General features: G+C 38.9%; 1 protein-coding gene across 1 annotated transcript in view; it reads left to right on the top strand.

Annotated features, from left to right (window-relative positions):
• Positions 1 to 13,400, top strand: part of ANKRD31 (ankyrin repeat domain 31) — a 186,213-nt gene extending 172,813 nt beyond the window's left edge. Inside the window, exon 25 of the mRNA XM_056821110.1 lies at positions 13,009 to 13,400. Within this exon, the coding sequence (XP_056677088.1) occupies positions 13,009 to 13,154 (146 nt within the window). The 3' untranslated portion in view covers positions 13,155 to 13,400. The remainder of the gene's footprint in view (positions 1 to 13,008) is intronic.
• The last annotated feature ends 1,056 nt before the right edge of the window (positions 13,401 to 14,456 follow it).

The raw sequence follows: 14,456 nt of genomic DNA, 5'->3' as shown, positions 1-14,456 counted from the left end.
TCTCCTACCACACCTGTTATTACTACTGTAGAGGACAGCACAATGCTTCTTTTCCCTCAGGCTCACTAAGAGATTTTCTGGAGTCCTCACTATCTCTCATCTTCCATATCCAAGTTGTTGCCTTTTTTAAAATTTCACCTTTGCTACTTCTCTTTTATATTCCCCCTTCTCTCTTTGGACACTGCCATCACTCTGATTCAGGCCCTCATAACTTCATACCTGGATGTTGCATGAATCCACTGCTTCAAATCTCTCTCCACTCCAACCCATCCTCCATTCAGCCAGATAAAGTGCAAATTGAATCTTATCACTCCCCTAATCTATGGATTCCCAAGACTCCCTGTCACTTCCAAAATGTTCTGTTTGGCATTCAAAGCCCTTAGTAACCTAGCCTCCTCCCACTTTCCCAGTCTTCTTACATCTTACTCTCTGCCACATACTTTTCATCCAGTGACACTGGCCTTCTGGCTGTTCCATGAACCAGACACTCCATCTCTTGACTCTGGGCATTTTCCCTGGCTGTCCTCCATGCCTGGAATGTTCTCTCTCCTCAACTCTGTCTTCTGACTTCTCCAGCTTCCTTCAACTCCCAACAAAAATCCCATCTTTCACCAGAAGTCTTTTTTCCTAACCTCTCTTAATTCTAGTACCTTTCTTCAGATAATTATTAGATATATATCATAGATATGTGTATATATATATATACATATATATATATATAACCTGCTATGTATATATTTGCTAATTGTCTCCTCTATTAAATTGTAACTTTCTTGTCTTTTTTGCATTCCCAAAACCTAGCACAGTGCCTGGTATATAGTAAGTGTGAAATATATATTGATTGATTGGTAGAAAGAATAAGAATTTATTTTTCTTGTGTCTTGGAAATATAATCAAAAGAGCTTTAAACTATAAAGGATGAGGAAGGGAGAAAACTGCTTATTTATATCTATTAAGCTAGATATCACAAAGAATAGCTACAGCAAATGATAAAGATTAGTAGGTCAGATACCAGAAGATCACAGGGTAAAATGAACAGCTAATAAAACCAATGACCTCAAATATCTGCACACAAATGCCCAAATGTTTAAGGCAGCAAAACAGAAGAACTAAAGATCATAACACTAAGAGGCAAATTTTATCTCAGCTGGTATCATGGAGCTTTGACTGAAATTTGTCTTTGGATAGGTATTCAAAAGGAGCAGGATAAATAAGAAGGTGAAAGGGACATTTTATATTAAGAAGTTGTTCTCATATGAAGCAGTACAGGAATCAGAGGGGCAAAGCATAGCATTTGGAGGAAGATCAATGGAGGTGAAAACCACAAACAATTTTTAAAAATTTTTATTTAATTGATTAGTTAAGAGAATTTTTCCATGGTTACGTGATTCATGTTCTTTCCCTCCTCCTCCCACCCCTCTCCTATAGCCAACACATAACTCCATTGTGTTTTACATGTGTCATTGATCAAGACATATTTCCATATTATTGATATTTGCACTAGGGTGATCGTTTAGAGTCTACATCCCCAATCATATCCCCCTTGACCCATGTGATCAAGCAGTTGTCTCTCTTCTGAGTTTCTGCTCCCACAGTTCTTTCTCTGGATGTGGATAGCATTCTTTCTCATAAGTCCCTCAGAATTGTCCTGGATCATTGCATTGCTACTAGTAGAGAAGCCCATTATATTCAACACAAGCAATTTTATAATCAAATTTTACCACAGATCTCCAAGACAGAAAGAGGAAATAGATGAGTTGGGAAAATAGACTATAAGCCTGGAAGTACCTTGATATAATACTGGTAGGGGATTTCAATTATCCAGATGTTTGTTTGCTAGTGTTCTCTACCTGCCAAAAACAGAATAGCTAATACCTTTTCAATTGCGTTAGCAATAATTTCATCCTTCAATTTCATCCTTCAGTAAGGAGAAATTCTATCCTGAATCTGATTCTATGGAGGATTTGGATGATGGGCAGGAAATGATGAGAATCAGATCAAATTGCTTACCTTTTCTGAAAGAGAAGAGGGAAGGAAGAGAGGGAGGAAGACAATTTGGATCTTATAATTTCAAAAAAAAACATATATTAGAAATTGTTGTTACATGTAATTGGAAAAATAAAATATCTTTGAATAAAAAAAGAAGGAAATGATGGTAACCATAGGTAGAAGTGACCCTTCCATACTCTATTAAAAGAGTGTAGTTCTGTGTATAATCTGACATCTACCCTAGATTCTAGAAAAACAGATTTAAAAGGATTTAGAGGAAGTATGCATAGTATCCCATAGATTGAAATTTTACAGGGTAAGTTGGTGTAGGGAAGATGGGAAACTCAGAATGAAATTCTGAAGACATAAGGGGATCACTCCCTTACACATCATCTTATTATTCTTCAGGCCATGATGTCTCATTGTTATAATGTTGATAAATGGAATAGAGTTGTTAGCTTTTAGAAATTTCATAATTGTAGTGTGGTAGTAGTAATAGTAGTTGTAGTTATAGTAATAGTAGTGGTAATGATGGTAATAGTAGTAGTACTGTTACTGCTACTTGTCTGAAAAGACTCAAATAGGCTTGCATACTGTGACCATGTATAGGGCAGGAACTAGAGGACCACCGTGAAACATTATATCTCAATATTTTAGTGACTTCCTGTTGGACTTTTGTCCTTTTGTGTTTAATTTGTCATAGGTCCTTTGCCATAAAAAATTCTTCATCTCTACTTTAGTAAAGACTTAAAGGGAAAAAATGCCCACTGTATCCAAAATTCTATCAGCCTTTAGGGACACATTAAAAATATCTACCACAGAAAGCTGCTGAATGGAAACATCTTTCTAAAAAAGAGCACATACCATCTATTTACCTGGGAAGGCATCTTTGTATATTTTTGTGCTCTGTCACCATGGTTTCCAGACACTCAAACATTAGCTTCAATTTATTCACCTGTGAGGGAAACACACTTCTCATGTATTCTTTTTCTTCTAGAACTGCCATTTAATGTACACTAATTATGGCATTTCTTTGATGGAAACACATTTAAAAACAGAACAGTCTTTTCCAGGAAAATCAGAGGCATCCTTTTCACAAGATGGTTCATGACCCAGTAGCATGCTATTATAAATCAGCAGCTTTGAAGAAAGACTTTTCTTCCCTTAATACTGCAATTTTAGTTTGTTTTTCTACCCCAGTTTTTTGTAATGTGGCACACAGATTAGCATAACTCTAAAGCTATTTTATGAGACTGAGTACTTCCTAACATCCAAACATCACAGACTAAAGGGAAGAAATGTTTCTACAACACTGATCTTTGCCCACAGAGTGTGCTGTTTAAGCTCTTATTGTGTGTTCTACTTTGGCTATTTTGTATTTCAGATTTTTTCTCGTTCTCTTGTTAAAATGCCATTGTCCTAATTCATAAAGTATAGGGAACCTTGTTTAATAGTTTCTTTTTCATATAGATGACTGTTTACTATTTGTTTACTCAAAAGGAAAATCCCTAAAACATAACCCAAAAGTTTCCTTTCCATTTCCTTTCCAATTTAAAGGTTCAGCTTTTGGATTGAAGTTTTCAAAGAGAAGTAGGCTTAGGATTTAAATCTAAATATGATGTTCAGCTCTATTTTACTGGTTGCAACAGAATTTTCACATGAACTATACATGTACTTTTCTGGTATCTTTGCTTTCCTAGCTTCTTCAAATCTAAGCAGAAAAAAGCACTTTCTGCCCAAGGCCTTTCCCAGCACTGCCCTTTCCATTCCCAGGGACTTCCCTCTGAGTTACCTTCCATGGACTCTGCATACATCTTGTGTCATACCTACATCATATCTTCCCCATTAGAATGTGAGCTTATCGAGGGTGGGGAATGTTTATTGCCTTTCTTGGTTTCTCCAGAGCTTAGTATAACATCTGATACATAGTAAGTGCTTAATTAATGCTCATGACTGACTGGCCAGTCCTATGAAATAAATCCAGATTCATTTAGTTTTCCACTAACACTCCATCACTAAAGATATCTTCCAGAATACCTTTCTACAAAAGGTCAGTAAGCTTTCTATCAGAGGAGCCATGATGGACGGTTTTCTCCAGTATGGTTTGGGAGGCTGTATTTTATAACCATCTGTCGAAATAATTGTTAAGCATTTTGCCTTGGATTAGAATTGCAGTCCTGACTATAAATGGGTTTGTGTATGCATATACATATGTATGTATTTTCCACTTAGAATGAGTGAGCAAAATTTCATTCTGCAATCATATTGAAAATATAACCTACCCAAAGTTGTTTGGAACAACCTCAAATTATGTGAATTGAATTAATGTAGTTAGTAGATGCTTAATGTTTCAAGAGTAACACAGAATCATAGATTCAGAGCAGGCAAGGATCGTAGAGTTTATCAAATCAAACCTGCCTCATTTTGCAGATGAAAAAACTGAGTCCTAGAGGGATTCAATTACTTACCTCAGGTTATACAGACAACAATTGGCAAGGCTTGTAATTTGAATTCAGGGAATCCTTCAATTCCGAAATCACTGATCTTTCCACTCTACTACACTATCACACATCTAAAAGTAGCCAAGATTTTCTTCTTAATTTTTGTGATATTAAAACAAGAAGTGATAAAAGAGTTATAAGGAACTGAAGACTCTTAGATCAGAAGTTCAATTAACCTTGCTGTTGGCATTATTTAGTTGATCAATTTTAAAAGTTAATGTGAGCAAGAAGATAAGTGCATAGTAATGTGGGGATAAGGTCTAGACTTGCGATTTCATTGGTATAGGGAACTCTTGAATGAGGAAATTCTCTCTCCCATTGCAAATTGGCACCTTTTCTATACTTTCTAGCCTAGAACACTAAAAAGTCAATTGGTTGCCTCAGGGTTACACAGTCAATATTTATTGAACCCACCTCTTCCTGACCCCTAGAGGCTGCCTCTTCTAGGGATATAACATGTTCTTTTGACTAATAAAGACTGAGAAATCAGTCTAAGTAGTCCTCTAGCATTTCCCAGGTAGCATATAGCACATGCAAGGAGTGGCACACTTGCCAGCATATGAGCTTTTAGTGAGATTAAGTTATTTTGGTGCTGTCAAATTGGTTCTTCTTATTCCTTTGAAATAATATTGCCAGTAGCCACAAAGGAGGCTGTCCCCAGAGGAGCGCCATCTTGATCCAGACAGAAATAAATACATTATGGAACTGAGAGAAAGTGGTCTCCCTTTGGAGCCCTTTACCTATATCACAAAGTTACCGTTTAATGGCCTTGGCTGCAGTATCCACAAAGGTTTTATAGCTAGTTTATTTTCAGTTTTTAATCACTTCAAAGGGAACTCCAAGTGTAGAGACATCCTCAACCAAGGCAGATCAACAGCTCTTCTGAAATTTTTGCTTTAGAGAGTTGCCCTGGGCACTGAGAGCTTAAGTGATGCCTTCTTAGGTGTCAGAGGCAGGATATGAACCCACATCTTTCTGACCACATTTCCAACTCTCGCCCCTATTACGTCACATATGTATGTCTGTATATATATATTAGTTAAGTGTATATATATGCATGTACATGTATATATGTATATATATACACACAGTTAAGAAAACTATTCATATATGGTGGTTTTCCTAACTCTCCTACTTCATGACCTGCCTATTTCATTACCACAGACTTTTAAAAAAATCATTATTATCCCTTTTTAACAGAGAAAGAAACGTAGCCTCAGTAATTTGCTCAGTCATATTGGTAGGAAGTATTAGAGGCTAGATACAAACAAAGGTACCCTAAACCCACACCCAGCGCCCTTTCCACCAAATCCACTGCTTCTCTATATAATAAAGATTTTACTTCCTAGAGTTACAGTGTTAACAAATGCCTGCCTGCCCACAATCTTTTCCATTTCTCTCCATCTCATCTACCACATTTTTTTTTTTGGTCCGTCTGCTCTATTTTCAATGTAGCATCAGTTGGAAAAGCATGCATGTTGCTCCCTTCGGAGCTCCTGCCTACTGTTGTGTACCTTGGTTGGTGATGTTCTCTGTGTGAACAGCATGATAATGATTTATTGTTAGAAACAAAAACAGGCCTCCTTAGGTACTCTTGAACTTCATTTACAAGGGCCTTGTGTGTTTTCATTTGGAGCTGGTGAAAATAAAGCTTTGAAGTCTTGTTACTACACTCTCCACTCCCTTGATTCCCCATAGTCCATAATAACGTACAGCACCGACTCCTTCATTGGTGATGAATAAAGCCTTTGGCCTTTTGCTGCATATAAAATATCTAGATGGAGCATTTTATTTGGCCCTTATAACAAAATCAGAATCAAAGAATTTTAGTTTGAAACAGGGGCTCTTAGTCTTTTCTATTCTGTGTCATGACCCCTTTGGCAATCTGATGAAGCCTTTACAGACACCTTTTTTTTCAGAATAATATTTTTAGATGCAAAAAATAAAATATATAGGATTGCAAAGTAAACCAATAATATTGAATTAAAATTATAATATTTTATTAAGCCAAGTTCATGGATCCCCATTAAAAACCTCTAGTTTAAAGGGACCTCAGCAGCCTTCTAGTGTAACCCCATACTCCAGAGGCAGCCCATTCCACTATGGTAGGACTCTAATCATCAGAAAGATTTCCCTAACATTAAGCCTAAATTTGCCTCTTTATACCTACCCTGGTTCTGCCTTCTGGGACCAAACAGAAGATGCCTAATCCCTCTTCCACAATATGAAGCCAGTCTTCCCCACTCTAAATGGCCATAGTCCCTCTGATTGATCTTCATACCACATAGTCCCTTCAATATCCTTTTTTGAGAGCAATGTCCTACTGAAACTATGGTCCTCTGAACTGAGCACAGTCCTGATCAGATCCCGCAAACTATGCCTCTCAACACACCTCAAGGTCACAATAGTTAATTTAGCTTTAGCTGACTCCTGTTGAACCTGCATTAATCCATTAAAGCCCCCAGATCTTTTTTTAGGCAAAGTGATCTCTCACCAGGGCTCCCTCATCCTTCATTTGTGATGTCGATTATTTTTTACCTTAGTAATAGCACCCACAAACATTGCAACTATGTGAATATAAGGAGTACCTAGCTATAGCATCTTTTCAGGTAAGATAACTTTTCTTACAAAGCCAATAGTTACTTTTACCATCCTGTCAATGAACCAAAAATAAATAAAAAGCAGGTTCTATGAACTACTACAGCATGCCTACACCTACAATAATGTGATATCTAGTTTAATAAAGAGGAAAAAGCCAGACTTCTTTGCAGATAATGTCAAGGCTTCTCCTTTCAGTAGACTGTCATGGGACTGAATGAGGGACAAAAGGATCAAATGAAGTAGGTCAAGGATAGGAAAGTGCTTAAATGTATAAAATACCATGTAAATATAGAAGATTTATTGGCGCTGATGTTTTTAATAACTACTACTATTAATAACAAGCTTTGGTGCCCAAATTTATATCAGTAAAGTATTTGCTTGTTTTCTAGATCCTAAGGATTTCTCAGTCAGTTAGCCAGCATTTATTAAGGGCCTACTTTGTGCCAGGGCATGCCAGCATTTGTAAAAATTGATCACACTTGGAGATTTGTGAATTCAATGAGTTTGGGGTTAGTCTGCAGCAAAACCTAAACTCTCACAATTAGTCAGCAACAAGGAACATAGTGGCCTTGAACATGGGACTCAAGACTGATAATATCCCAATATCTATAATATAGATCCCATTTGTTTACTAGAGGTCCAAAGTACTTTTTCAACAGCTTCTAAAACAACTTACCTGACATTCAGTTAAGAAGTAGTCAATTTTTCCTATTGGGTTATTGGATGTGCCACAGAGGATTTTATTCTGGGAAGACTGAAAACAGGACCTTGCCGAGTTAACAGACATTTGTGAGGTGTGTACAACCAGGGTGGTGCTGGAAGAATTGCTGTTGCAGGACCAAAGTCTCAGGTGCTGGGGCCTTCTGCCATCTGCCCCAGGACACCAAGTGCCTCCTGCTACTAGCACATTTTTAGGAATCTCCAATTCCATATAATATAACTGAAATCACCTTTCTTCTTGAGCTCATGATCCTTGAAAATTTTTGTTTTTAGATGCATAAACTGCTCACTATGATCCTGAATACAATATTTACATGTTGTAATAAGAATCATTTTTCTCAAAGGTAAGAGCATCCAGGATCGTGTTGACAAATAAGGCAGTCTGGAATAATAGTCTTGGAATCAGGTTGGCCTAGATTTGAATTCCAGTTTAGACACTTAACTTTGTTGCCCTGGATAAGTCATTTAATCTCTCCTAACTTCATTTTCCTCATTTGTATAATGGGATTAAGGATGCCTGGGGTACTTATCCCATAGTATTATTCTGAGAATCAAATCATTTTGCAGACCATAAAGTGTAAGTGTAAATGTCAGTTTTTCTTCATCATCATTATTATTACACATCATCATTACCTAAACTGGATCTATCTTCCACAAATCATTTTTAAAAGAAAGTGTTAGAAAGCAAGCAAGCAATTTAAGTGTTTTGAAATTTTCATTTCAATGATCTTAGAAAAAGAACTGTAAATCAAGAGTATTGGAAAGAACATCAGACTTGAAGTCAGGGGAGCTGAGTTCAAGGCCCAATCCTTCTACTTTCTATTTGTGGGACATGAGCAAGTTGCAGTCCCTCTGGGTCTCAGTTTTATCATCCAACAAAATGAAGGGGCTAAACTAAATTATTTCAAATGTCCTTTCCAGCAATACATCCTGTAATGCTTAATAATGGTCTCCAGTTACGTCTTTTGGAGTAATGCCCTTCAAAGACAATGCTATTAATCTCCTGTCAGGTAGATATCTTTTATATTGTTTTTCCAATAGAAAGGATGGATTCAACAAAGACACACATACCCCGTTAGAGATTACCAGAAGAGTAAAGGATGTAGTATATGGTTGTGAAACAGAATTTTTATCTGTATGAGGATGAAATCTTTGACCCAGGAAATATTAGTGCCACTCTCTGTCTAGCTGAGCTCACCAGGCAGACAGATTATGGATTTCATGAGTTCTGGTTTATAACTCTGGGAAACAGTGATATAGAACAGACAAGAGCATTCAGGTAGAGGTGGTATTTGCTTGCCAACAAAATGGATTTAGCTTGGTGTCAAGAAACTAGCTGGAATTTATGTTCAAAAGCCTTGTTGCCAGTGTTTAAAAATGTTCTGGGAGAAGAAATTCAGCTCCTTCCAAAACGGCTTCTGGGAAAGATTGTTCAGAGACAATCTGAACTTAAGCTGAAAAGGAGAAACATTTTGTCTAAATGAAGTTACACCTCGCTAGCAGCTCCCAGCAGCAAAGGGCTACAGAAAGGGAATGTTTCACATGCCTAGAAAAAAAATTGAAAAAGAATTGGAAAGTTATTCCTTGATTGGAGAAAAGTAGTCATCTTGATGATCCGTGTTGAGCAGAGAGAGCCAGTTAGAAGGTGCATGCTTTTGGTTCCTGCTTCTGCCATGTGGAAGGAGCTCTGAGGGAGTCGACACCTTCAGGAAATCATTTCAGCAGGAGACTGCCAGGGAAGGCAAGCCTTATTGCTTAGGATGAAATCCCTAGAATTTACAAATGGAAAAAAAGGTTGTAAGGGCTTTTGATCTGCTGAAATTGTAGAACCAGAGAGGTGTATACAAGCTTGGAAGGATAATTACTGGAAATGGTTGAGAAAAAGATGATGGAAAGATCTCTCTCTGAAAGCATTAAATTTATTTTAAAAGGTAGATTCCCAATAGTTAATAATTTAGAAGATAGAAAACTATAGCTTTTTTTAAAAAAATGTGTTCTATATATGTCTACACTAGTCTTAAACATAGGTTGGTAATATTTCAATTTCCTTGTTGAAATAAACATTTATAGTTTTTCTGAAGGGAAAAGTGCTCATCTTTATTTATGTTAATTATGCCTGCAGAACTATAACTAGCATAAGGCAAACAGTATTTTTGCTCTAGGGCACCAACATCTAAGGGGGAGGGCTTCCACACTTCTTTCCTATGAAGGAGGCAACTACAAAGGAGACTAGACTGTCCTCTGTGCCTCCCCATCTTCTTCAACTGTGCCACATGACCACCCCCATCCCTCATTGGACTCTCAACTGAATTTACCAGGCATCATTTCTTCAGGTTAAAACTCTGTTTACTTGTAGTCTAAGCCTAGTTCTTAATTTCACTTATCCAAGAAATTTATTTCCTCATGGTGGCAGCATACTCCAATAACCCTCTCAGGTTGGCAATGTAAATTTAACCACATAAAATAACCATAATACTGTCACCTCAGGCGAAATATCATTGGAAGTACTCTGAGGAAGGAAAGAGACAAATGTAGGTTAAAAAAAAAGGGGTGGGACTTCCTTTCCAGGATCTCCCAGGATAGTCTAATGTGTGAAGAAACAAATCTAAAGGGATGAGGTAAAGTGGAAGGGCAAACAAGGCTGCTGGAGAGGAGATGGATGACTCGAGGTAGAAATGGATGGCCAGGACACAGCATGACCCGGTGGTCTAGGCCAAGGTCCAGCCAGAAGAGAAAGGGCCACATTCCAGAGGCATTACCAAGTTGAGACATTACTAGACTGGCAAGAAACTAAAAAAGTCAAAAATGATTGATTGAAATGTCTTTCAGAGCACCCCTCACCCCTGTGGCCCATAGGTAGCATTTGGGGGCTCTTCACCTCTCAGCCTCAGTTTCCTTGTCTCTAAAATGAGGGAGCTGTGGGTTGTGAAATCTCCTAACAATGTAGTCCCTGCTCCATTTATTATTCAGCTCCTATTGGCAGCTATTCAGAACGGCCAAGAAGTCACCTATAGCTGAATAACAGTAGAGACTCCCTGGAGTTTGCACCATGCCCAGGGCCTGAAGGGTGGCTAAAAATATCTGAAGCACCTGCGTGAATTCAGGCTTCAGAGGACCCAGGACTGCTTCGAACACTCCTTGACCTCTAGAGCCAGGATGGATTTCTTACTGCATTTGGTAGTTTTTCAATTAGCCAACAATTACTAAGCACCTGCTGTGTAACTTGCCCTCTGCTAGGTGACCAACAAAGGCAAAAATGAAACCATCCTTGCCTTCAGCATGGATGTACACATGTGTATGTGCTGGTGTGCTACATGTTAGTCATATGTTAGAGCATGTGCATGCTGATACATGTGTGTGTGAGAGGATCAGTGACATCTTCTTGACTTTCACACGAATCAGACTGAAGGGAGGCAGCGTTGCACGAAGCCTTCCTCCTCACTCTCTCCCAGAGTCACTCACTCACTGTGTGACCCAGAGCAAATCCCTTCACCCTGGTTGCCTTGACCCACTGGAGAGGGAAATGGCAGACGGCTCCAGTGCCTTAGCCAAGGAAACCCCATGCGCCGTGCCACGGTGACTGGACAACAACAAATACTGTAGAGTTCGACACTAGAGAGAAAAGGGAGCTCACTAACTGCAGCCGCAGTCTCCGGGGGGAGCCCCAGAAAGGGCAAAGGGCTCTGGGGACGAGAAAAGAGTTCTGGGAGGCGAAGTCCAAGGGTACAAAACTTGCACTTATAGCACACACCGTATATGGGTTTATGCTTTGTACAAAAATGAACACAGACATTTCAGGAGCAGGTCCTAGTAGCTAGGGGAATGTCTATATAGAAGATGGCATTGGAACTGAATTTTGGCAGATACTGCATTGACATTGGTGATGTGAGTGAGTGTGTGTGTGCATGTGTGTGTGTGCGTGTGCGTGTGTGTGTGTGTGTGCCCGTAGAGTTCCTGCAACCAAAAGATGGAGTGGGTCTGATCTCTTGAAACCAGTCTGTAATGGTTCCAAGAAGAGAAGGGAGCCGGGAGCAACCAGGCTTCAGAATTCTGCAGAACAACATTTATAATGAAATACAGAAAAACTTTCAAGCATTCTGATTATGTCCTGATGGTAGAGAGCCAGCCGTGGTCTTCTGTATTCAGGGTAGTGCTGGCAGCATTTAACATGAGCAGAACGTACAACACACTTACAAATTTAATCTTGGCACCTACGCGCTACAGTGGATAGAGCACCGAGAGTACAGTGAGAAAGCCTCGGGCGCTAGATTTTTCACCTCTGCCAGAGATGCTTAACTGTTATCTGCCTCCGTTTCCCCATCTGTAAAATGAAGATGATAACAACATCTACTCCTTGTTGTGGGGGCCAAATGAGATAATATTGATAAAGTGATTAGTCTAGAACTTGGCACATAGTTGTGTAAAATTGAGATTTGAACTCTGGACTCCATTCCCCAGGAGTCCTTGCTAGCTCCCAGAATGCCCTCTAATCTCACTGAATTCTCACCTGGGACGAGAGCAAAGTTTTATTTAAAGGGTCTTCCCGGTAGGCGAGTGCTCTTTTACTTCCTGTCTCCGCTGGCAAACAGATGCGTCTCATGATGTGAGTGGAATTTTGGGTGGGCCTTATGGCCCACCTGGCACGTGCCTTTTCTTACTTGTATATTCTTAAATTCTCAACCTTTAATAAACCTCATAAATATAATACTCCTTGCAGAGAGAAACTAATTTCTACCTGCCTCAGTCTCCCCTAAATTTTAACTGTTCCAGTTGGCACCCAATATTTCTTTGCTTTTCACCTAATCTTCATTATTAACATTTTCTCCATCACTTTCATAAGTCTAGACAATCGACAAAACAATAGGGCAACTCCTGGTTTGTAACATTTAACTAATTTCCTAAATGTAAGTGCTCATGTTGAAAATGCCAAAGTCTGTTAACCACGTTGCTGGGACTCTTAGAAGGAAGCTAAGAGCTAGAGCCAGGCCACGAGGGAAGTATTTCTGACTACCATGTCCATGTTCTATGTTGTTGCATGCATGCTGCGGAGATAATGGAAGTAGAATGAGGGGAAAAGTTGTTTTGGTCACAGAATCGGATATGCTTGCCCTCAGATTGACCTGAATTCAAGTGCTAATGATTCTTAGTAACGCCATAGTTAAGGTCCTTAGTAATGTTTTGTCAACTTTTCAAACAGGACCTTCCAGTGAGACATCACAAAACCTTACCCATTATCTGCAGCTAAATGAAATACTGTTGATCAGCGACCGAGAACTTCTTCCATGCCATATGATGGAACAGCATTGGAAATTCTATATGACAAGCAAGGATGCCCCATTCTGAGATCTTGGGTTATATGTCTTAATTACTTCATTCAAAGCACTAAATTTTGTTTGCACTATGAATCAAAGTTTAAACTTTATCTTGTGGGTTCTCCAATAAGGCTTATTTTGACTTAAAATTCTGCTGTTGAGTTTCCTAAGATCTGTGATATGAACATATACTAATGTTAGGAAATGTTGAATTTTCTAGTTATTATACTGAAATTATACTTTTATTTTTGCCACTGAAATAAAAGAATCTCAAGGAGGACCAAATCAATGCTTGCATGTAGTTTTCCTTGTTCATTTAAACAAACATCTTGCCTCCCTCTGCCTAGCTACCTACATCAACCTAGCTTCATTTGTTTTCTGAAATGAAAATTCTTTCATGTGAGTTAAATGGGTGTGGAAATTTAACACTAGCCTCTACCCCTTTTTGGCACCCAAGAAAACCTTTGAATTTTAAAGAAAAAGAAATTTAATTCTAAGATTGAAGCTATAACGTGGTTCTCCCCATCTCCAGGCTGAATAAGGGTGAAGACAAAGCTTATTTGTTGTTTATCTGTGAACCAAGCCTCTTAAGATAGTGTGGCAGAGAAAAGTGGACGTGTCCACTGAGAGACCTCCCTAAAGGTCCCTGTGACACCAGAAAACCCTCCTCTTGCCCAGAGTCAGGTTGACTTGCTCCAATCAAATAAGCTTGAGAAAGGGACAGCATGGAGAGCATAAACTGGAGAACAGGGAGGAAGTGGGTACTTTTTCCATGGAATCCTGACTGAGCAGATAAGCATTTGACTCTAGCTCTGGGGTAGGCAGTGCAGGGGGAAGAAGCTAAGGAAGCTGGTCATATGTGGCTGGTGCCTTAAATTACTGTGGACTACTTTTAACAAAAAAATTAATTAAAGAATTAAATCATTTAATTAATTACTTGGTAATTATAAATTAAGATAGTCTCTAAACAACTTTAATCATAACAAGGGTCCAATAGAACGGCATTTTTTTCCGCCTTGCTCTCTACCCAAATCCCATCAGATTTTCATTTCCCTCTTCCTACATCCAATAAGCAATGTCCTATCTCCATTTCCATGGGAGACAGGCCATAGGACTTCACTCTTAACTCTTGGATTTACTTCACTCTTCCCTACTTCCAAAGGTTATCATTGAGGGATCCTCTACACCCCCACTTACATGGAAGAAAAGATCACCCATTTTGATGGGCAGGGAGAGAATACCAAAGGGCCTTTCCATCTGACCTGCCTTACCCTCTCAAAGCCCAGGTACTGCACTTTGCCCGGATGCTCTACCCTAAGGAGCAATGTAAAAA

This window comes from Monodelphis domestica, chromosome 3 (genome assembly GCF_027887165.1).
Source record: "Monodelphis domestica isolate mMonDom1 chromosome 3, mMonDom1.pri, whole genome shotgun sequence".
NCBI classification, from domain to species: Eukaryota; Metazoa; Chordata; class Mammalia; order Didelphimorphia; family Didelphidae; genus Monodelphis; species Monodelphis domestica.
This window is presented reverse-complemented; position numbering and strand designations above follow the sequence as displayed.